Source organism: Podarcis muralis, chromosome 10 (genome assembly GCF_964188315.1).
Source record: "Podarcis muralis chromosome 10, rPodMur119.hap1.1, whole genome shotgun sequence".
NCBI lineage: Eukaryota > Metazoa > Chordata > Lepidosauria > Squamata > Lacertidae > Podarcis > Podarcis muralis.
In genome coordinates, this window is record NC_135664.1 from 7,940,110 (window position 1) to 7,965,505 (window position 25,396).

A 25,396-nucleotide genomic window follows, 5' to 3' on the forward strand; every position below is an offset into this window, starting at 1 on the left:
TTTTACTACTAGAACTAAAACTTTATTTCCATGTTTATTACATTTGTCTTTAATGCAAAGTACATTTTGACTAAAACACAGGATTTAGGTGAAGAATACTCGGCTAAGTAGGTTAAGAAGGAATGTAAAACTAGAGAAAATTCTGTTTACTTTTTGAATTTTGGCAAACAATAAATACATCTCAAATCTTCCAAGGTGGATTCTTTGCTATAAAAAGATTTCATATCAATTTCATAATCATTCCTCTGAGAAAAAAATAGTCATAAAAATAATTTCTTATGTTAAATACAGGTTACAAATAAATTAAAACACAAAGCTTCCCAACTGCCGTTTTTAAAAACAAGTACTGCACTACAATGAAATGGGAGCTAAAGATCAGAGTCCATACAATCCTAATTGATAAAAGCAAACCCAAACACACTGCTTGCTTTTGCATGGAAGAATTAGGATATTTAAGGTTCAAGCTCTGTAAAGTTGTATCCAGCACCAAACTACTTCACGTTTCAGGTGTCAATCGTCTTAACACTAAATCCTTGATGGTAAGAGCTCAGGATTTTCCAACTAGGATAGGTGAGGAAACCTAGTGTTTTACAAACACACCTGCCCCTCCCATAAATAATTAGAAATCAAACACCTAGGGAACGCAGGGTGCATAGAAGAATATGCCTCTCCATTGCCCTCAAGTATAAAAATATCTGTTGAGAGACTTGCCAGGTTTCTTGTACCACTTATCATACAGTTCTTTCCTTGGTACATTATGTGGAAGCTTAACTATGCTGACCTTTAATCAGTTTTTGAACTTTTTCAGCCCAAGACAAGCTACTTCAGTTATCAGGGTAAGGACATTTCTAGGAGTGAAACTCACTGTTCAGAGTGCTAACCAAACCACTATTTCTGATAGCAATAACGTAGAAAACCTTCTAACACAAAATAGATCAAGACTGTGGAACTACATGTGTTCCATAGCAGGAATATTAAAATATGGCTTTTCAAGCATTTCAAAAAGTATATTATCTTTGTTTTCTCCATTATGTTAGAGCTCTTCTGAACCATTTCCCAGATAATAGTTTAAACCCACTTACGCGACACCTATACAGCGATCCGAGATTTTATCCCTCACCAGAGCTAACGAACCAAAATTATATTGCTTCCTCTAGAACGGCTGACAAATCCATGTCTTCTACCAACCTGAAGTATGGCTGTACACCTGAGAACTTGATACAGCATGCCAAGTCATTCACCAACAGACTTGTTCTTTAGTAAGAAATTCAAAGCATGTGTAGAAAGTGAATCAAGTGCAGTCATGAAAAGAGTACCTTTCATCACCTTTAGTATTTAAAATAGTTCACCTCTGCATAGTATCCCCTATAGGGGAGGCTACCAATGGAAAAGGAGTTTGCTAGTATAATGTTTTATTAAAGTTGTTCAACAAAAAAAAAATAGTTAAGACGTCTATACAAGGTCAACATCCAGTCTGACAAAAAGGCAAAATCAAAGACCAAAATACAAAAAGTAAAAAAGTGCACAACTAAGACCAGTATTCTGCTTTTAAGTTTGTCACAATATATGTAAAAATAAACCCCGAAGTGTAGTTACTTTAATACATCACTTCCCTACCTGTCAATATTTTAGATATAAATATATGTTCCGTAGCGGAAGGAAATCCCTTAGAAGTTCTGCTGCCAGATCTCCTTCATGCTTACTTGGAAATGAGTTGCACTGATTTCAGATTCCAATATTCTTGGAATATTGAGGTGCATTTGGCAATCTTTGTTGCAGTAAGAAGTCCTTCCTCATTTGGCATTCCAGTTATATCGCCTACTGTCTAGAAAGTGTTTATGTGTTTATATATTCTCACAGCACCTCAGCAAGAACAGGAGGTTTCGCTGACCAGTAGCTACAATGAAGAGCAAAGTCCCTTTCTCTGTGGGTTTTGAGGGAGCTATCCTGATTAAAACTTCCAAATAGTACAGTTGTCACAACAAAACTTAAGGCCATGTTTTATTTGCTGATCGATGGACACAAAGGCAATGTATTCCCCCACCCCAAAATATTTCCTTGAAAGTCTGTGCTCATAAAAATCATGAAAAGTTGGAAAGACATTATAATTGTAACTTTTAAATATATTTTACACAATCTTGTTTGTACAAAAATACAAGGTAAATATAAACATAAAGCAATGATACTTTTATGCAGATCTGTTTTGTGGTATGTTGCTATATATATATATATTTATATGTATAAAAAGTCTCAGTTGTGTCTCATCAATGAGGAGCTCAATACCAGATTGAATACCAAAGGACTCCTAGAAGCACATATTTTACACTGCAAGTGTTTTCCCAACTCCATTTTTCTCTCTAAAGGCTGGCAAAAATAAAGGAAAAGAAGAGAGAGGGCAGTGATGTCCATAAACCAACAAATAATTTGGCTATAATGTGGCAAACAGAAACACACAGATCTGTACAAGAAATCATTAGCTGTGCAGTACACAGTTGTTACACAAATACAAACATGGAATGAAACTTTAGTGAGATGCCTCTGTCAGTTCACTAATCTTCAGCTGGGCATTTTTTCTTACTTCATCAAACGAGTAGGACTTCGTTACTATTCCATTCTTAAACACTGTATGAAGGAGATCCTGCAAACAGACACCATTTACGCTTAGTTTCAATAATAAAACAGTATTTGGCTTGTCAATGTCAAGGAGTCTGCTTTGGCAGATGAAGACCCTCAACTCAAGAGCGACACAGCTCATCATTCCAAACTCAGACACATATAAGCCAGGCTGGGAGGAATTTGAAGTCCCCCAGAGACAGGCAGGGAACATAGATTTTATTATCTATATCTGTCTTTCAGACTGTTGCTTTTCTACCTACTTGTTTTTAAAGTTGGTTGATTTTATCTGTATTTTAATGAATATTTTGTTTTATTTTATGTAAACCACTTGGAATGTTGGTGTTTTTGTTAAGCAGTATATAAATCTGTTTGAATAAATGGAGAAAACACCTTACCTCTTTTAGCAGCTAACTGTGCCTAGGGCTTGAGAGTGGACAATTGTATGGACAATTAGCCCCTAAATGAACATTAATGTCTAACAGATTCTATTTCAAACTGGGCTCCTCAAACCTGGCAAAGTGTGCTTGCTTCAGCAGCACATAAACTCAAAACTTGGAGAAGCCACAGCTTTAACTCTGAGTTTATTAATTTACGTATCATGGTAATTATGATTTAAGTTAAAACCCATATTAAAATAGAACCATGGGCTGATTCACACACTTGTATGTCTTATCCCTTTACGGCTCTGTTAAAAACGTGAACTATTGCAATTGAAAATGATTGCCGTGGAATAGGCATTGGTTAATACTCAGGTTCTTCCTGGTGCTGATTGGTTCACATGTTCAAGTAATCACCTGATGCTACAATTAATGAACATCAACTGTATTCAGCATGCTATAAAAATTAGTTAAGTCCACAGATGGGACTAGGCATGACTAACTTTTGATATTACCCTACATCAAGGGTTTAAGGCATACATACCTGCCCATATTCTTCAAGGTCTCCCTTGCCTTCTTCTAGCGTAACGAAGTCCCCATCGGGAGTCCTGTGTAAAGACAACCTGCCTTTCTTTGACCTTTTGTTGGGATCAGCTACAGGGTCTTTGAACACGTTTACCTAAAATTTGGAATAAAAAGATGCTATGAGTAAAAGATGAGCACATTCACACTGAAGAATGAAAGCAAGGCCCTTTTTTTCTCATGTAAAATCTACATTTAAAGAACATACCCCAAGGCCGTTGGTTACCACGTAACTGCATTTGAAGGAACAATTCAAGAGATCCCTAGTTATTTTCTGCAGTAAAGCTCCACCGGACCCAAATGAAATATTTTCAATACTCCATTTATTTTGTTTCATTCCTTCCACCATCTGATAAGAAAGCAATAAAATAAAATTAAGAGGCGCACAAATAAGACATTTTTCCTATTAAGCATTTACCATGGTGTTCTTTTACAGACTAGTCAGTGTATATTATGGGAACAGGAACTTTAGACTATTTAAGGCTCAATGATACTTCGCAAACCCTCTGAAAATATTTCATGTAGTTACAGCAAACTGCTGCCAACAAATACCATAATATGCATAAAAGTGCAATTAATTATCGTTGGAGGAAACAACTGCACTGGTAGGTGGGCATAATTTACACACAAAGATACTGACTTTACAGCAACATGTGAGGATAAAAACGCCATTTATTTTTCCAGCTGAAAGACAAACACTCAGACTTCACTTCCTTCCGCTAAGGTTTGCTCACATGTTATTTCAGTTCAAGGTTAGATGGTGCTTTTGTATGCCAAGTGACAACTAGCAATGTTCATGCACTACAGCTGTTACTAATCTATTGAACCACAGAAACACACAAATGAGTGAGCAATTGATTTCTGTGGTTTAATGGTCCAAGAAATGCCTTTGAAAGCACAGATCAGCTCCTGCTCTATTTACACCTTCATAACTCTTTGCGCGGTGGGACGCGGGTGGCGCTGTGGGTAAAACCTCAGCGCCAAGGGCTTGCCGATCACATGGTCGGCGGTTCGAAACCCTGCGGCGGGGGGAGCTCCCGTCTTTCGGTCCCAGCTCCTGCCCACCTAGCAGTTCGAAAGCACGTCAAAGTGCAAGTAGATAAATAGGTACTGCTTTATAGCGGGAAGGTAAAACGATGTTTCCGTGTGCAGCACTGGTGCTGGCTCGCCAGAGCAGCTTCATCACGCTGGCCACGTGACCCGGAAGTGTCTCCGGACAGCGCTGGCCCCCGGCCTCTTAAGTGAGATGGGCACACAACCCTAGAGTCGAACACGACTGGCCCGAACGGGCAGGGATACCTTTAACTCTTTGCGCTCTCCAATTTCCCACACCATATTTCATCTTCCTGTCTATACTGGGTTATATACTGTTAGAAGAGCCCCAGAGAAACTTCCAGCAGAATTGCCTGACCAGGTGCGCTCTCTCCTCACCTTCCAAAGGCTCTTCTGCACCAGATAATCTGCATCTTTGGTGGCTTCCCTCCATAGGCTGGGGGGTGGGTCGCTATCAAGTGTTATCCTGAGATTAGGCAGCTCTCAGCTATCTGATCGGCTGCTTCAAGACATCTTCTTTCAAGGTAGTGTCTTTCACAGCACTGGATAGCCTTCAGTCTGAAGACAACTTTCAAAGGCTAGATGCAGCCAGTTAACAGCAGGCCAGATTTCTGCTTTCAAGGGCAGGAGTGTTTTTGGCATCACATTAGAGGCCAGATGAAACTAAGCTGTGACATACAATCTTAAATCATAAAATCGTAGGGTTGGAAGGGCCCTGAGGGTCATCTAGTCCAACCCCCTGGTATCCTGGGTGAGCTCGGGCTAGCAACCATCTAGTTAACAGTCAAGCACATTGACCCATTTGGGAATAATATGAACAAAAACGTGAACAAAAACAAAGTTGTTAATCATTTCCCCCCTCTGAACATCTTATTTAATTGCTGTGTCAGAGAAGACACTGAAGACGCAATCTACATATTAATAAAAAGGCGCACCTCTTGTAATGTGTTGATATCTACACCATCTCCTTGAATAATTCTTAAGTAAGGGGGCAACAGTTTATAGCCTTTTTCATTTTCTGTAATAGGGAACTTCCTTCCTAGAATCTCCAAAACCTGCAGAAAGCCAAATTAAACAATTAGTCCATTACTTCGCTGAATAAGCCAGTTCAGTCATACAAATATGTGTGCCTCAAGTCAAAATTTTATGCTTCAAGAAGGAATAAAGAAGGAATAAAGGAACTCAGCCACTGTATTGAGGCATACAACTCCCTAGGCTCAATCTCTGGTATCTCTAGGTAGGGCTAGGAATATTCCTTGTCAAGAAACCCGCTGCCACTCAGTGTGTGGAGAACACTGAACAAGATAGACCAATGCAATGATTTGGTATAGGGAGACTAGACTGTGATATTCTTAAAAGTAAACTAAGTTTGCGAGGTTGGCTTTTTAGTACAGTTGTACCTCGAAGTCAAACAGAATCCATTCCGGAAGTCCGTTTGACTTCAAAAACATTCGGAAACCAAGTGCGGCTTCTGATTGGCTGCATAAGCCACGTCGGACATTCAGGTTCCAAAGAACGTTCGCAAACTGGAACACTCACTTCCTGGTTTGCTGCGTTCAGAAGCCAAAACATTCAACTCCCAAGGCGTTTGGGATCCAAGGTACAACTGTAGAAAGCTTCCAAAAAGCGGTAGTCCTATTTACTTAGGATTAAGTCTTAACTACTCGTGTCTCTTGACTGGAAAGTTAGTTGAAAATTTGTTATAGTAAGAAGTGTTCAAGTCTTTTTGTTACCTTCTGCATGGCTGCCTGCTAAAGTCACTAGCTCATCCGAAGCCTTAATTTGAGATTTACGGCTCTATTTAATTACAAAATTGTTTGTGCCTACTCTGGTCTTTCCTCAGGTCTCAGTAATGCCTTAAAATTGTACAATATTCTGCCACTGGAACCTGTGCCAATTTAAACAAACCAGATATATTTGTATTTGTTTTTGTAGATAGCAGCAGCTGAAACATTTGTCATTGTTTATCAAGCACTCCATTGTGCTGGTAAACTGAAATCATTAACTTTTATTGGCAACGCAGCGGCACTATACAGTGTTGTTTTAAATTTCTGAAAGCCAAAGCTGGAATCCCCAAATTTCAGAAACTAGTCTGGAAGTCACCATTCTAAACTATTATCCTGGAAATAGTGATGTCACCCCCACCCCAAAATGCTGTTGTAATTATAATTGAGATGCGTCCTATGCAAAAGAACAAACTGATAGCTTAGAACTACTTCACTTAAATAATATGCTATCCTGCTACCATCCATGACGGTTCGGAAAGGAAGGATTAGGACAAGGCAGCTATATGTAAGAATGAAAAGACTCAGTGGTGCAACCTACTAGTCAAAACATATGTATTGCAAACAGTTTAGTTTTATGGGATTTTGATTTTATGGGGTTATGAATGTCTTTTTTAAAAATTGCATAGCTAACAAAGAGGAAAAAATAAAAGGATTAAACAAATATAATACAGTGGTGCCTCGTAAGACGAAAAGAATCCGTTCCGCGATTCTCTTCGTCTAGCGGTTTTTTCGTCTTGCGAAGCAACCCCATTAGCGGCTAAGAGGATTAGCGCTATTAGCGATTTAGCGGCTATTAAAGGCTTAGCGGCTAAGCTGTTAAAAGGCTATTAACGGCTTAGCGGCTTTGAAAAGGGGGGGGAAAGCGGAAAAAAATGGCGAGACTCGCAAGACGTTTTCGTCTTGCGAAGCAAGCCCATAGGGAAATTCATCTCGCGAAGCGCCTCCGAAACGGAAAACCCTTTCGTCTAGCGGGTTTTTCGTCTTGCGAGGCATTCGTCTTGCGGGGCACCACTGTACATACATATCATCAAGGATACACTAATAAATCAAAACAAAAGTTAATACAATATATATTATTATAACATGTTCAAATAGTTATCCACACAAAACTGGTGTCTATATGAAATATGGCCAGGGCAGTGAGGTCCTCTGTTCACTACATGACACACCAGTATTATCTTTACGTGCTCTTAGCAACGTAGCTTGTGAAATCCACTTTCTGCACAGCCAAGTGCAAAGCTACATGCCCATTAGGTCACTGGTTCCCATGCATGGCCTGAATTATCTTGCATTGGTGGCCTCATTCCTATGTCATGATCTATATGACTTATTGGGACCATGCAAATATGCTTGCACTCACTGCGCTCCTCCAGAGTCCTTTTCTTTTTAGTCCTTTTAGCACAGAAAAGGCTTGAGCTATCATTACAGGCTGTGGTTAAGGAAGAAAAGCTCTTAACCAAGAAAAGCCTAATCTTGACTTGGCCACTACACTGTGCTAAAAGCACTGGGAAGGAACAAAGGTAGGCATAGGCAGACTCCAGATGTTTTGAGACTACAACTCCCATCATCTCTGACCAATGGTCCTGTTAGCTAGGGATGATGGGAGTTGTAGTCCCAAAACATCTGGAGCGCCGAGTTTACCTATGCCTGAACAAAGGGGTTGCCAGCTTCTCTCCGGAAGCCAACACAGTATGCATGGTCCCAAGCATAATTTTGCTTACCATAATGTGTGAACCAGGTCACTTTATGAATTTCAGGTTAACTATATGAGATGTTTAGGGTCTTTCTATAGAAACTTAATATATGCCAGACACCAGTTTAATAAACGTCAGCATAGCTCATGAATATATTTAGATACAGAAACTGAACAGATCCAACAAAAATTATCTGTAGGCATAGCTAGTGAAGTCCACATAGATATTTCTAAGTAATTTTAGATAAACCATTTTGTCAATCATACAATTTTGTAACAGAGTAGAAATGGCATTAGACTAAAAGAAAAGGTCTTTCCCAAATAACTTCATTAAGTAAGTTTAAAAACTGAAGATTTTTTAAAGAATTACCTTTAGCACAGTGTCAAGAGGATTTCCTGAATCTGGCCTAATAATCAGTGGCGCTTCTGCACTTCTTGATTCAATTAAATGTCTTAAATCTTCACCCCATATCTTTTCACAAGCATTGTAAATGTCGTAACTGTCACTGACCACAGATACAGGCACTGAAGAAAATTGTGTCACAATGTGTTCAAAAGCATCTTTTTCGTGGTCTTTTCCCCAAGCTGTTATAGTACTGGAAGAACAGAAGAAGTTTACTCCTTTGATATTTAGCTGCCACGCTGTGTTTTCCTTTTAGCATGCAGCAGACAACTCTAATCTATGCTAATACAAATGCAACCATTCCTTATCCTCACACTACTTTTTAACCAACCGACAGTACAGGTTTCAATCAGTGATGCTTTCTGGAGCAGTGCAAAGTTTATTCATGTTCTGCTTTCATTCATGTGGAACAATTTTTGCTGCCCAATTAAGCCCAATATCTTAACTGCTTCTTAGAAGTTCTTGGTTACACCCAGGTTTGGAGGGCAGGTATCAAGACAGCAGTAATAAAGCTTACCCTGATCAACTGCATGCACACAAGCAAACACGGGGTACCAGCAGAATGTCAGGCTACAGTCGTACCTCGGCAGTCAAACAGAATCTGTTCTGTAAGTCTGTTCGACTTCTGAAATGCTTAGAAACCAAGGTGTGGCTTCCAATTGTGCAGGCGCATCAGAAACATTAGCGGAAGCTGCACCGAATGTTTGGCTTCCCCCAAAAAAGTTCAAAAAACGGAACACACACTTCTGGTTTTCAATCGTTCAGGAGCTGGAACGTTCAACTCCCCCAAGGCGTTTGGGAGCCGAGGTATGACTGTAATTGCTGGGACATTAAATCTGCACTTAATCCCAAGTGTGTAATCAGATTTCTCAGGAAGTGAGATCTTATGTATACTAAAGAACCATCTTATACAAAAACAGTTCCAAGGTCTACCAAGTACAGTGGTGCCTCGCAAGACGAAATTAATTCGTTCCGCGAGTTTTTTCGTCTTGCGAAGCACGATGTCGGAAAAGTTTTGGAAAAGCTTCAAAAATCACCAAAGTCTTCAAAAACCTCAAAAAAGGCTACCCCACCGCGTGCTATGAGTTGCTCCTCGAAGTCAAGTCGCAACTGTATTAACGGTTTTAAGAAAAAGGAAACAAACTTGCAAGACGTTTCCATCCTCCGAAGCAAGCCCATAGGGAAATTCATCTTGCGAAGCAACTCAAAAAACCAAAAACCCTTTCGTCTTGCGAAGCATTCGTCTTGCGAGGTACCACTGTATCTCTTAGACAGTTGAGTAGCAAAGAAAGTACCCAAATCATTAACATTCTAAAACAGTGTAAGTAAGAAACAGAATATAAAAATCAAACTATATTCTTGCCAAAAGGTAATAAGGACTGTGTGTAGTAGAAAGGCGCTGGAATTTACCACTGACTTCAGCAGCTCACCTCAGCATGATTTTTAGGACAGTTATGTACCTGATCATAGCGAGTTATCAACTTTATGGTACATTATTCCCCACGCTGCATTTCACCCATACACATTGAACAACCCTTGGAGTGTTGTTTTATGACCACCTAAATGTAGTAGCTTGGCAAGACCACCAAAAGGAATAAGAAAGATTGAATATGGGTAGAAACCGAAGTGCAAGTATCAAATATTTAGGCACCCTGGTTTTTTCCAGCGCGACTTTTCTTTGAACGTTGCATACAAGTTATTCAATCTGTTCATACTGACCTATGAAACGTGGTTATTAATGAGTTAAGCAGCACTTAGAATCGGGGGGGGGGTAATTGGGTTACGCAGCACTGACTCATTTTGCTGTGCTATACATACTCAAACTTTCTGCTCTGGAACACTCCAAAAACCCAAGCTTTTTATATTGTAGTGGAAGCATTTGACAGCGATGGAAAAATTCGACATGCTGACAAAAGAGGTACTCAGTTTCTAATTAACTAAATATCAAGCTTGCCAATTATGACACATTAAATAATTATTCTAATAGTTATTGCTCAGATCACAAAAAGATGGCAAGAACAAGCTGTAAAAACATGTTACATATTAAAGTTGCTGAATCAAACTTCTATCTTCCTGGGACCTGGTAATTCAGGCAAGAATTTACTGTCTAATTAAATAATGTAAAATCAGAGTCAAAAAGAAAATTGAATGCTACTACATTTGAACATATAAAACAAGCAGAATCAACAGCTATAATTGCTTGTCTGTAATTATCAACTTGTTTTATCAACTTGTTAATGAACTGTTTAATAATTTGAGTTCAAGGTGTGTGCTTCCTTTTTAAAAAAACAACAACAGGACACGTGGTCCTCAAAGATGCCAGAGGACCAGACCTTCAGCTAATCTACACTTGATTTCCACATAGAATGCATCAAAGAAATACAGATACCTGTGTTCTGCAGCTGGTACTGAATGGCCTGGCACAGGGTCTTTCGTTCCATAGTACTTCTTAATTAAACCAATTCCCGCTACTGTGTCAGTTCCTTTAAAGTTCACTAAATGTGCAGAGGCTCCTATTCCTGCAGTCTGAGAATAAGACACAATTATGAATTACAGGCATGCAAAACCAAAATAGCAGTTCCTAGAAGATTCCATTTCAGAGCAGAGTAACTCCACATTAATAAGTACTCTCTTCATTTGGTCTTAATATATGCGGGACAATGTAAATAAGATATGAAGTGCCACACTTATTGACTATTACTGAAGAATTTAAGGCTGCAAGAAGAAATACACATTATACAGTGTAAGTTTATGGATTCCAATTTTAGAAAGAAAGAAAGAAAGAAAGAAAGAAAGAAAGAAAGAAAGAAAGAAAATATGTAATTTCAATACTTTTTTTAAAAATAGCATTACCTCTTGCGAAGAGACTCCTCTGTAACCGAAATCATGTAGTTTGTACTCCAGACCTTCTAAACTGCCTGAGGTTTCTAGCAGATATTTTGCTAAGATTTTCTTTTGTTCTCTGGAGTTTGTGGCCACTGTGATGGGATACCATGACTGAACAAGAATAGTCTATAAAGAGGAAAAATGTTTCATGCGTAAGTGTGAATATACCCACTCCTAGATACAACAGGGAAAATGAACCTTTCCACTAAATGGAAACTACAATACAGAATCAAATTAGATATGGCAGGTAGTTTTCATATATGCACAAAAGTAATTCAGGTTTCTCTTGGTAACTTTCAAAGTTTGGAAATACTCTTGAAGTATTAAAGGTTTTCAAACCCATTCACAGACATTTAAGAAGTAATTACAGAAATCTACCTCCATCATCCCACAACAAAAATTCCGTCTGTGGAGAAATAAGCACCACTGGGCTTAATTTCACTTAGTTTGGGAGGAGGAAAGGATGGCAAAAGATGGTGGTTGTGATAGGAGCCTAGTAAGTCATGGAAAACTCAAGGCTCTATTTCTACAATGCACTTTATGTGAGGCTCACCCTTGTATCTGGTCTGGAAGTTGCAGCTACTGGCAAGATGCTACTCCACTGGGTCCAAAGTACTGCCTGATTCCTTACTGCTCCACTTCAAATGCTGAGGTCTTCTGGTGGGGCATTTTTGGTGCTCCCCAAGACCCTGAGGTTCATCTGGCCTTTATAAGGAACTGGGCCTTTAGCGTGGCATATCCTGCCCTGTGAAACTCCTTGCCAATAGATTCAGCAGGAATCATCCCTGCTTGCTTTCAGACATCTTCTGAAAACTTTTATTTATACAGGCCTTCCAAACCTGATTTTCTTCGCCAACCAGCTTTTACAGATGTGCTTTATATAGCTTTAGCATAAAGAGATGGGGGGAAATAGTGACACTCTAAAGAACCAGTTGCCCCTTTGGGGACAGAAGGGAGAGGTGGAACCATGCACCCACAGCACAGGCTCTCTTCTGCATAAAAGATGCCTTGGCACCACTTTATACCAAACAGGAGACACATAGCTTCAATCTTAAAACTCGTACCCCTGGGAAACTTGATTAAGCAGCTTGTGGGCCAATCAGTAAGAAATACAAGCCGCCTTACATACATCTGGGAAAAAGAGACCCATGCAAAGGAATAAACCAATGCCTTTTCAGTGTAGTCTAAAAGCACATGGAACACAGTACAATTAGCACAACTTGTATTTAATTATGTGTTCCCTCATATCAAAGGGCAGAATGACGTCTTTAAACGATAGATTCAAATATATGATCAGGACATGTTGAAAATAAAGCAAATTAGCTAGAAAGTTATCACCAAACACAGAGATATTTTTTCATTAATTACCTCGATCCAGTTTGTGAGCCAGTAACAGTCCGGATCGGTGTTTTCAACCGTGAAGAGCACATTCCCCCTGGGAACGACACTGCCCTCAGGAACAGCCTTGACTTCTATGGGAAGACAACCTTCGTACTTCTGTAAACAGATACAATAATTATTGGGAAAGGGGGTTGAAGACTTTTTCATTGGGTGAAAAATAGGTTTTGTATCCATGAGGTTTGTTTTTTTTATTTGACAGTATATTCCTTTAAATGGGGGTTAATCAAAGTACAAAGCTACACAACTTTCAAATTTGATTCAAAAAACACTACTTTTTCTTTTTTCAGTTACAATGCTTATAATTGATTTAACTTAAATTTAGCAAAGCTTAGCTCACATGCAGAACTTGTGCATGAGTCACAGTGCCGCTTTAAAAGCAAGTGATTTCACAAGGGAATTTAAGGCTGTACCTTCAAACTGTGGGGTAAGCTTCCTTAGAAGGGCACCGACAAATTGCTGGTGCATCAACATGTTGCCCAGTTTCAACTCACCTCTGAATTTAAATTAATATAATATTGTAAAAAACAACTGGTTTTCCTATACTACCAGTTAAAAGGTATAGAACAAGATTATAATGCTCTTTCCAAATGTGTCAGTTGTCAATTCTATATGGATTCCCCCCCCCCCAAAAAAAAACACCTCAAGCTCAATTCCCACATATTTTTGTGTGCAGGAACAACTCCCAGTAAAGGATAGGCATTGCATTGCTCTATGAACTATTAAAAAAACCAAAACCCACAAAAACCAATAGCAACAGAGTAGCTATGCTATTCCCATCAGACTGAAGCTAAGCATCTGTCAGCTACAACCACATAGTTAATACCAGATAATATTAGGCAGTTTAGTGTGTTTGTGTCTTCACATTTGAAGTGTTCATTATTATTTTTTTACCTCAAGGATGTAGTTCCAGCCAGTTTCGTTGAAGACATCATCCTGAAAGTGTTCCCTGTATACCTCTTTGGCTTCCTGGATTTTCTCTTTGGTTACCACTTTGCCTATGGTGAAAAATTTTAAAAGATGTATAACAATTACAAAAAAATACTGAATCATAAGAATATGTTCTAAAAGTTGGTTGGGCATTGCCATTTATGGAAGTCCAGAGGGGAAACAAACTAACCAAACTATGCAAAAATTGGGATTTCTTGGCCACGGCTAGTGCCGTTCTCTCTAGGACCGTGCAGGCCTGCGGTCCTATACCACTTACCTGAAGGCAAGCCCTATTAAATCAATGGAGCAGGTCTGAGTAGACATGCCAAAGGTTGCATTGTTGGGCTGCTGTTGGGAGAAGACCTGATGAAATTGGTAGGATATATGTCCAAGTAAACGTGCCAGATTGGGCTGGGTGCATCCAGGTTGTAAACACTACTTACTCAACAACAGATTCCATTGCTTAAAGTGCAATTTAATTTCAAATGAATGATTTACAATTAGGACACAGAGTAAATCAAATAGCCAGTTAATGTACCAGCAAAAACAGCGTGCTTATCTCTACTCATTGGTTGCAATCAGATGAGTCTGACAGTGATTTCATGTACTCGAATGAAAGTTGCAGCTGTCACATAGTAAATCTTAGATTACCATTCCATTCCATGGCAAACAGAAAGCTTTTCCTTCAGATTGGGTCTCTGGACACTATGCTGATCAATATAAGTCAAGAAAATGACAACCTGGCTGCATGCCAATGACAAAATGATGACCCTAACCCAGGTTATAGAGATATATATTATCATCACCACTGTACTTGCAGAAGCTGATATGATAAACCAGACAGCTCCACATGTAAATAAAATAAGAATAATAATATTTATTTATACCATCTGGCTTGGTTTCCCCAGCAGTATTTTAAAAACACAGTAAAAGATCAAACATTAAAAACTTCCCTAAACAGGGCTGCCTTCAGATGTCTTCTAAAAGTCAGATAGTTGTTTATTTCTTTGACATATGGTGGGAGGGCATTTCACAGGGTGGGTGCCACTACCGAGAAGGCCTTCTGCCTGGTTCCCTGTAACTTCACTTCTCGCAGTGAGGGAACCACCAGAAGGCCCTCAGAGCTTGACCTCAGTGACCGGGCAGAACGATGGTGGTGGAGACGCTTCTTCAGGTATACTGGGCTGAGGCCGCTTAGGGCTTTAAAAGTCAGCACCAACACTTTGGTTCCCAGTAAGTTTCCGGGCACAATTCAATGTAGGTCCTTCAGGACCGGTGATATCTGGTCTCAGTGGCCACTCCCAGTCACCAGTCTAGCTGGTGTAAAGTATTGGAAGAATTATTACATTATGGAAGAATGTAAAGTACTTCCATAAAATGCTTTGCCAAGTTACACTATCATATTTGGGAATAATTTTTAAAATTAGATTCTGTGCAAAGATTGTGTTTGGTAATCATTAAACTGCATTCAAACGTTGTTACATTTGTATGCCACCTTCTCACCAAACATATAAATAGAAACTGAAGAATAGAATAGAATAGAAATTGAAGGAATTGCAGCATTTACTGAGGCCATACCTTTCAGCTTATAAGGCCAAAGGCCATCACTCTTGAATAAAATGTCTTTGCCTGCTGCTGAAAGGTCAGCAGAGAATGAGCATTTGATTTTATCAATTTTTTTAAATAAATATGTTGTAGAGTCATAGAATTGCAGTGTTGGAAAGCACCTTGTCCAACCCCCAGCTATGTAGGAATCTCAACTGCAGGATCCATGACATGTGGCCATCTAACCTCTGCTTAAAAACCTCCAAGGAAACAGAGTTCACTGCCTTCTGAAGAAGAGGGTTCCACAGTCTAACAGCTCTTACTCTCAGAAAGTTCTTCCTGGTCCGTGAGGGGTGGAGGAAACAACAATAGGATCCAGTGACCACATCCAGTCACCCACCCCTGACTTAAGTCTTAAATTAATTCAACCATTAGAGATAAGTGTAACTTGGTATAAATAGATATTACTACAGAGCAAGGCAGACCTTTCTCTCTTTCACTGCAAGGCAACTCCTTACACTGTATGAATGCAATTAATTCAGAAGTTACAAGAGTATCAAACAATATTACCCTTTGATAGTTTATCATTTATGAAGACATCTTCATAGCTGCTCCTGCTTAAAGGAGCCACGAAAAAGGTTGTGAAGTTAAAGAATGGATGAGTGATTTTATTTAAAATTCCAACATGAAATACCTTTTAAGTATTTATTAAGAATGTACTGCAACCCGTAAAAAACCGTTTCCTCATATTTCACCTTCCTGAATTTAGAGTTTTCTGTCTTCTTTTCACGACATTCGAAGTAGGAATAAACTTTGCTTGTATTGGGTGGGTATTGTTTATAATGTGTCACCTAAAATGAGAAAAACTTGGGTAAGAAAACATTTCACCACATACAAAATGGTTATCCAAACAAGCTTTGACAGTGCCATACACATTGTAGTGAGGATCACTTTCACCCTTCAACCTCCAGCTCAGCTTGGCAAGCTTGAAGTAGTTCAGCTTTTCCAGGATTTGGAAAACAAGGAGCAGTTTAGCACTCTGCTTCTCTTGTAGCATATCGAACAGACGATTTCCAACCAGACATCCCTTTGTCTGTCCAGTTTTCAGCTGACCAAGCAAAAATGTCCATTACTATATTACCTATGGGGTTCCTTTTCTACCTTGCTTATCTAACAACTTTTCCATAACTGAGAAGTGAAACTGACCAGAATTCTGAACAAATGCGAAAAGCGACATGTTTGCTTAATTTTTGCTTAGGGGCTCCAGTGTCAAACCTAGTCTAGGAGCCTGACTTTAGAGGTGTCAGTGATCTGCAATGTCTGTGATCTGCAGGATTTTTGCTGTCCTTATTAGAAGTTTTCCTTCAAGCACAAACCGAATGTTTCAAGCATTGCTTGCAACCAGTTATTCTGGTGGAAGATCCGTATGATCTCAACACCCACCACCATGTGCAGTTGCGTGTTTTTTACTTGCACAGCAATTATAAAGTGCTTTGTCTTGACTATAAACAAGCTCCTTTTAAACTTCACCTGTCAGTCGTGTGCTTCCTGGGGAAATTGCACGGCTACACATAAGAACTCCATATAAGCAGGGGAAGAAAGATTAACCAAATTTTATTGTCCACATTAGTGACACCACAGGTAATGAATGACATGGTACAGAATATTTCCCCCCTCAATTGCAACAATGTTATAAGTGGTTATAAAATTACGGGAAGCTTAAGAAAAAACAAGAGCTTTGATTGATACTTTGATCAACACAGTTTTCAATAAATGACTCTGCTAACGTTCATTGAAACTAAAACAAATCTATAGTAAGACATTAAAATGGGATAATTTTACACACAGAACATCATTTTGATGGCACCTCTTCTGAGAAAGATTTCCCAGCTTACTTTAAAATATGTACTTCTGACATTTTCAAGACAAAAGCATTTTATTTTTCCCTTACCTGCAAACTAAAGCTGTAGATTAAAAGATTTTTAAAAGTCAAATTTCCTTTCCACCATTTATGCTTTTTTATTTTTTTTGCATTTCTCTCAGGTTGGGAAATGAATTAGACTGGTCAGTTTCACTCTCTGTTTCTGACACACCAGCACAATGCTGTAATATTTGGGTTTCCAACACTGCAAGGGAATGTTTGATAATGGTAAAAAAATAATTAATATAGTGAAAATATTTTCAGTCAGATTTTTTAATTCTAAAAATCCTAAATTTGAATTACTGGCGTATTACAATGTGTAAACAACTTCATAATTTTAGAGTTAATTTAAGCAAACCACTCTAAAGAGTTTGATTTAGCCCTACAAGCAGGACACGAATTTATTAAACAAATAAAATGGGGAATTATTTTGTTCCGTCATCTCCAAAGGTAGCATTTGCTACAACAATTGGTTGAATTGCAGTCCACAGCTAACACCAGCAACCTTTCTCTGAAATAACAGATCAGAAGGTTTGTTGGAATGCTATTAAAAGTTTTAAGAATTCCACAAGGTCTGGAATTTTTTGTTTAGTGCCATATTTGAAGATTAAATGTCACACCCAGGTCTTACTCTAAGGAATATGCCTAAACTGAAAACACTTGATAAGAAAGCTCTTTCACTACATTCTATGGTTCACATATCACATTAAATCATGGTGCTGCTTACATGTTCCTCACACTTCCCATAGACCATGGTGCTACTCAAAAGTAACCACTCCTGTTGCCTTTACACCTTGAACAAAGCATCTTGTTGAATCATCTGAACCCAGGCTCAGTGTATGTTTCTGTCAAATAGACCGCAGAGTAGTGAGCCAGGACCAAACTGGTTTGACACTCATGTACGTTTGCAGAGAAACAAACTATGAGCCTGGGTATGGACAACCAAAGTCAGACTCTGCTGTGTTTCATAAGCAGCACCGTGGCGGCAGGAGCTGAGGACTAACATGGGAGCTTTGGAGCACCTTCCTTTTAATGTATGGTTTAGTGTGATGCTCAAACCAAGCCTATCTTTGCTTGAAAAACTGAATGTCCATACACTACACCATAGATGTTTTCTGGATAGCAAACAGTATCTTTTTGGATTTAGTTTTCTGATCCGGGAGCTACTATGTTCACTTTTAAATCTTGCATCCTAAACTTACTTGAACTATGTAAAGTGATATGGAACCTCTCAGGACTAAAAACATATGAATATTTTTTAAAGCTTTCCAAAACTCTGCAAAAACTCTGATTAAACACTTTTTCAGGCAGGACTATGTACGCCTGCACATTGTTCCCTGAACTAGACAGCATTCCAGTTGCAGAATCTAGAAGTGTTTTTAGTGCAAAAACAGACAGGAACTCAGCAAATTAAAGCCTGGATGCCTAGTAAAATTAGCTCCATATCAAGGGAGTTTCCTTGAATGTGAATAGAAGTATTTTTCAGTCTGGAATGTGATGCCAAAAATTAGCACTATGCAGCTTATATTAAAAGCTTCATGGCACTGATCATTATGCAATACTACGAATGGTTAAAACAGGTTATAATCAAGAATGAGGTGGGTAGTAAAATACATATATTTCATATATATCTATATTTCAAGGATCAGGGGCGATGAAATGTCTTTTCAGTGTACAACACAAACTATACAATTAAGGTGACAGTCACAGACAATTCCACTGCTTAGGGGCTGCCACAGAAGGTAACGAGGCTATCTGAACTGTTTCCATTCTAGCTGGTTGCTTTAAGAACTGTAACTTTCAGAACTTTTTCGTGAGCTTACTTTTTCTCTCTTCCCTCCCCAACTGCTTTCCCTTGTATGTCACATCTTTCAGACTGTCATTTTGAAGGCAGATACTATTTTCCTGGGGCGCGGGTGGCGCTGTGGGTAAAACCTCAGTGCCTAGGACTTGCCGATCGTATGGTCGGCGGTTCGAATCCCCGCGGTGGGGTGAGCTCCCGTCGTTTGGTCCCAGCTCCTGCCCACCTAGCAGTTCGAAAGCACCCCTAAGTGCAAGTAGATAAATAGGTACCGCTTTATAGCGGGAAGGTAAACGGCGTTTCGGTGCGCTGCGCTGGTGCTGGCTCGCCAGAGCAGCTTCGTCACGCTGGCCACGTGACCCGGAAGTGTCCTCGAACAGCGCTGGCTCCCGGCCTCTTAAGCGAGATGAGCACACAACCCCAGAGTCAGTCACGACTGGCCCGTACGGGCAGGGGTACCTTTACCTTTTTACTATTTTCCTACTGATCTTCGTAAGCCACTCTGGAACCCTTTTTAGCAAAAGATTGGGGCAAACATGTTTCAAATAAATAATAAATGTGCTGCTGTATGCCAGCGAGTTGGTTTAACCCAAACTACAAAATTTTATAAATCTTGGGAAATTAAGGTAATCTGTAACCAGGTAATGTGTTTAGTTTAGTGTCTTATATTTCCTCTGAATCACAATCACTTATTACCATCAACAAAGTCTCCATATTAAAAGGAAAAGCATTCTAATCAGATGAGCAAGATGTCTCACAAATGCTCTTCCAAGGTAACACAGCGCCAAACTTTGTGTTCTTATCCACCCAACACTTATGCGGCTTCCCTTCCAAAGTATTTGAAAGGTCCAGCTAGTGGAGAACATGGCAGCTTCTCTGTTCAACTGGGAAAAGGCACCGTGAATGTAACACCTGCTTTGTGTTAACCACAATGGCAACCCGTTACCGTATTTTTCACCCTATAGGACGCACCGGCCCATAGGACGCACCTAGATTTTGGGGGGGGGGAATAAAGGGGGGAAATTTATTTATTTTTTCCCCGGCGCGGGGCTGGGGCGGGGGAAGCTCGGGCTTCCCCCTCCGCCTGCCCCCAGAATGGGACCCAGAGCGATGCCGAAGCTGCGTGCAGTTTGGGCATCGCTCTGGGAGCTTGCGGGGCTGGAGGAGGGGAAAGCGGAGCTTCTCCCTCCCCCAGCCCCCAGAACGGGACCCAGAGCCATGCCGAAGCTGCGTGCAGCTTTGGCATCGCTCTCAGAGCTTGCGGGGCTAGAGGAGGGGAAAGCCCTCTGCCAGCCTTCTAGCCAAGTCGGGGGACAGCGGGAAAGGCGCGCTGCGCCTCCCGCTGTCCCCCGAGTTTGCGGGGCTGGCGACGGGGAGGAGCAGGCTTCTCCCCCCCGCCAGCCTTCTAACCAAGTCGGGGGACAGCGGGAAAGGCGCGCTGCGCCTCCTGCTGTCCCCCGAGTTTGCGGGGCTGGCAACGGGGCTCTCCAGGCTTCAGCGAAAGCCTGCATTCGCCCCATAGGACGCACACACATTTCCCCTTCATTTTTGGAGGGGGGAAAGTGCGTCCTATAGGGCGAAAAATACGGTAGTTTTCTGGCGCAATGCAAGTGTTTTAACCCACAGCTAAAGACTTTGCACAGTCTTTCCACCCATTAAAATGGAAGTCCTGCTCTGAGTGCTAGTGACTTGTGAAAGGAGCAGGGCCTTCACAGTGGCAGGTCTGGTTTTGCGGCAATCTCTTGCTAAAGGAGTTCAACCAACATCCTTGCTTGACTTTCAGTGATGAACTTAACATGCTTGCTTAAGTTTTGTGCAGGAAAATAAAAGACTGCCAGTGTCGTATAGCGATTAAAATGTAGGACTAGAACCTGGAAGACCAGGATTCAAATTCCCACTTGGCCATGAAATGCGCTGGGTGACACTGGGCCAGTCTTATCACTCTCAGCCTAGCCTATCTGATCTCAACTACCTCACCAGGCTAAATGAAGAGGGAGAGAACCATGTACACCATCATCTTGAGCTCTTGGAGGAAAAAGTGGAATGTAAATGCAATCAATAATAAACTTGGATAAGCTTACTTTTAAATTTTAAGCAACTCCAAGAACATCTATAAAGTGTTTTTTTATAGATCTTCAGATCCCTCTAAAACATTTATCACCTCATATTAGCTGCATGTTGCCTTCCCAGTGTAAAAATTTAGACTGTAAGGTCCATAGGGCAACCATTTGTTTGGGGTTTTTTTGTTTATGGCACACAGACATTAATTTTTAATTGTCCCTATATACATGTACCCAGGTTAAAATGCCAATTGCCTCTATTTTGCCTTTCAGGCAGCTGTTTGGAGCACGTTTTTTAAAATGATCAGTACACATGCACTCTACAAGTTTCTTAGCCTCCATCCAAAGGTCTGTACAAATGAAATGTCTTTGGTGATAAATCTTCACTAGTGCATATACACAGAAATTCTCTAATTTGAATGTCTATGCCATTTTCACATTTCTTCATTCATAAGCCCACACCATTTCCACATTCTACATTTTAGACAAATGTGCATGAAAATTCATGTTAAACAGCTATTTAAATACACATGTTCAAATGTGTTATCTTCAAATAGATTTCTAAACCAATTTTCTATTAAAATGAGCATTTTATGTGCTGAAAACTTTGTCAGAAACATTCAGAAAGTGCAAACGCTGGTGGATAACTAAGTTCCAGTCAGCTGTGGGGGTGCAGATCAGGTCACCTCAGATCAGAATTCAAAATTCCCTAAGCATCTGCGCACACACACACACACACACACACAACGTACTGCTTCCCTTCCATCCTTCATTCATAACTATCTCCCTCTCTAGATAGTAGAGGCTGACGAATCTGACTGAACTGCAATTAGGTCTGCTATAAATAAAATCAGTGGGACGCGGGTGGCGCTGTTGGTTAAACCACAGGACCTGCCAATCAGAAGGTCAGTAGTTCGAATCCCCGCAACGGGGTGAGCTCCCGTTGCTCGGTCCCTGCTCCTGCCCACCTAGCAGTTCGAAAGCACATCAAAGTGCAAGTAGATAAATAGGTATCGCTCTGGCGGGAAGGTAAACGGCGTTTCTGTGTGCTGCTCTGGTTCGCCAGAGGTGGCTTAGTCATGCTGGCCACATGACCCAGAAGCTGTACGCCGGCTCCCTCGGCCAATAAAGCGAGATGAGCGCCGCAACCCCAGAGTCGGTCACAACTGGACCTAATGGCCAGGGGTCCCTTTACCTTTACCTAAATAAAATCTGATCACTTGTGGGGTTCAGCATTCCTCTGTAATAAGCGTACAGTCAGGTTACTAGCACACTTGCTTCAGAAGCAAATGTTGGACAAGATATTGGACAAAGTTGGACGAGTACATCAAGGCAATACACAGCAAGTGGAAAAAACCTTCAGCAATACAGTGCTACCTCGGGTTACATACGCTTCAGATTACAGACTCTGGTAACCCAGAAATATTACCAGGGGTTAAGAACTTTGCTTCAGGATGAGAACAGAAATCGCACAGCAGCGGGCCGGCGGCAGTGGGAGGCCCCATTAGCTAAAGTGGTGCTTCAAGTTAAGAACCGTTTCAGGTTAAGAACGGACCTCTGGAATGAATTAGGTACTTAACCCGAGGTACCACTGTATTTCTCCAATAGCCACTAGCCACCAAGAATTCCATGCAGGCAAGTGATCAGGCTGGTGGAGGTTGGAGGGATCTGTCCATCACTTCTTCAGCAATTCACTTGGGAGTGGGCTCTTTTTACTGGCAGTCTGTGATTCTATGCTGGTTACTGGTGAAAGGCTCTCCTTCCTTCAGGGTCAGCATGGAAAGAAGGCTACTAGACTCTTAGCAGTAACCAGTGTAGGGCTTTGTACAAGGCTATTGAAGATTGCTAAGGCAGGGATTACAGGGGTACTGTAAGTAAACAAGACTAACTGAAATTAGAAAGTCCTCCATTCAAATCTAGTCTTCACTCTGAATTCACTAGATGCCCACAGGCATCTAGCTGCCTCTCTCTTTTGAGTCCAGCTGCAATGTGGGGGCCTAGCAATACTGACTTACCTTACAGGGTTGCTGGTAAGGATTACAGCTAAATACAGATGAAGTGCTTTGAACGCTTGAAAGCATGATTTAAACAACCTTTGCTATTTGATACTATAGTAGCATAAGGCTCTCTCTGAATTGCTTTCATTTACTGTTAAATGACAAAGTCTCTTGGGCAAAGATTAGGAGACTCCTTATACATAACAGAAGGATCTCTTTCACTGCTATTCCCGTAAAAGCTAGTCATTGTTTCTAGCAGGGCACAATCTAGCAATTAAGGCTGCAATCCTATACTCACTCACCTATGAGGTTGCACTTAACTCAATGTGGTTTAGTTCTGAGTAGACATGTAAAGGATTACATTGCAAATTACACTGATATCTGCCTGTAGCAGGTAAATCACTACAGCAAATCTGAATCAAATGCATCATTTGAAATTATAATTTTAAGCCAATTATTTCCATTTATCATTTATTTTAATTCCATAAATTGGTCATAGTTTCCCGCAAGAAGAACTTTCCCCTGAAATCAATGTGGCTATTTTAATGCTTTTATCATCAGTAACAACTGTAGGACTGGTTTAATGGTTTCAGTTTCACAATGCTTGATCTACCACCATATACAGCGCCAAGTTTTTAAAGACTGACAAATGTGTAACAGAATTAAACTTTGGGTAGTACTATCACTACTGCAATTATAATCCAAACATTTATGCACCAAAGGCAGGTCTTGCTAAGAAACAAATATATGTATGCTGAAGGATAGCTAAACCAGTAATGAGTCCAAACAAAAACCCTGTGATTTAAAACCTTGCCGGAAGAGCTTAACTTCCTTATCTTTTCTTACTAACCTCCTCTTTTTTGTTTTTCTACAACACTGTACTGTTGTTGTAACAGTTAGGAAATACCAAAAGTATAGGAAATACCAATAGTATAAGTGACGCTTTCAGAGCTGTTAAGTTCTGTACAGATGAGTAGCTAGAATCTACTATCTTGATAAAAAGCAAACAGCACGCTTACTTTGATCAGGTTCTTTCCCAAACAGAAACCTGGTACTTCCACTATCAGATAAGTGTTAAGTCAGTTTGCCTGCAAAGATTACCTTTCCTCAGAAACACTCCCTTTCCTGCCACCAGAGAACTAAAATTAGCGCTTCCCACAAGTCTAGTAAGTGAAGGAGGCAGGTGTTTCACTATCATTGCATTCCCCCTGCAAGAATTTGGAAGTGAGATGAAAGAGCCAAGTGCAGTAGGAGTTACAGTGGGGAGGCATCTCCTCCATGCCACAGGTGTGACTTTCTATCTTGCCCCATTTTCTCTCTCTGCCTATTACGTACTAGAAGCTTCTCAGCACAAAGCATAAAGGGAGGGGGGCTGAAGGAGTAAAGCCAGTGTCTCCTGCCCACCCTCCACCTATATCAGCATGTGTGGATGATAAACCCGTAAGGATATGTGAGGGAGGGAGAGATGTTGCACTCCAAAAGAAGCAAGGAGCTTCACTGTCGCTCCCTCCCCTTCTCCATTAAAATTATATACCACTTGATACATTCAATGGGGTGGGCAGGTGGGAACAGCTCCGCCCCCCCCCGCCGGACTCCAATGGCCATCAGAGCTGACAATTGTGCCCTCCAAAAACAAAACAGCCCCTTGCAGGCGAGCTACCAAGCCAAGTGTACAAAGGACCGCAAGCTTCAGCCTGCGCTTTGCATTGCATAAACGGAGGCGAGCCCGATGAAAGAGCGCGCGCAGGAGAGAAGGGCAAAGGCCAAGCGGGGCGGCTTTCCCACCCCCCCTCACAGCCTCCTGCATGTGGGCATGGCCTGCGAGCAGCCCCACACGTAGTAGCTCCGGGGCCCCCTCGCCATGCAGGCAGCCTCAGCCCCGTCCTGGCCCGGTGCCTGGCCTGGCGAGGGCGGGGTGCGAGGCAGGAACACGAAACAGAAAGGAGCCTGGAAGGAGAGGGGGGGGGAGAAGCCCAAGGTAGCGGGGGGAGCCCAGCCAGCCTCCCTCCCGAAGGGGCCACAGGGGAGCCCCTCGCCCGCCCGCCCGCCCGGCCTCCCCCTCCCGCCCCAGACCCTCCTCTCTCCCTCCCTCCCGCTTCGCCCCCAACCTTGTAGGAGTCGGTGGCCAGGAGAATGTTGAACTCGGCTCCCCCCGCCGCACTTTCCATGTTGCTCGGGGGGCTGAGGGCGGAGAAGCACGACGACCCCCGCCAGCCGCTGAATGGGGAAGGAGGAGGAGGACGCGGAACAGGGGCTTCGCCGCGAGGCAGGCAGGCGGACTGCCACTGGCTGACTGACTCGCTTTCGCTGCCCGCTGCCAAGCGCCTCAGGGGGCAGCCGGGCGGCA

The 25,396-nt window shown here is 41.3% G+C and overlaps 1 protein-coding gene across 1 annotated transcript; it reads right to left on the reverse strand.

Annotated features, from left to right (window-relative positions):
• NAMPT (nicotinamide phosphoribosyltransferase) lies at positions 1-25,396 on the reverse strand. The gene is made up of 11 exons (XM_028747464.2): positions 25,158-25,396; positions 15,965-16,121; positions 13,690-13,793; positions 12,766-12,894; positions 11,365-11,523; positions 10,901-11,037; positions 8,479-8,704; positions 5,564-5,683; positions 3,784-3,924; positions 3,538-3,672; positions 1-2,638 (listed from the first exon to the last, which is right to left on the reverse strand). The coding sequence occupies exons 1-11, from the start codon at positions 25,215-25,217 to the stop codon at positions 2,525-2,527; spliced, it is 1,482 nt and encodes a 493-aa protein (XP_028603297.2). The 5' UTR covers positions 25,218-25,396; the 3' UTR covers positions 1-2,524.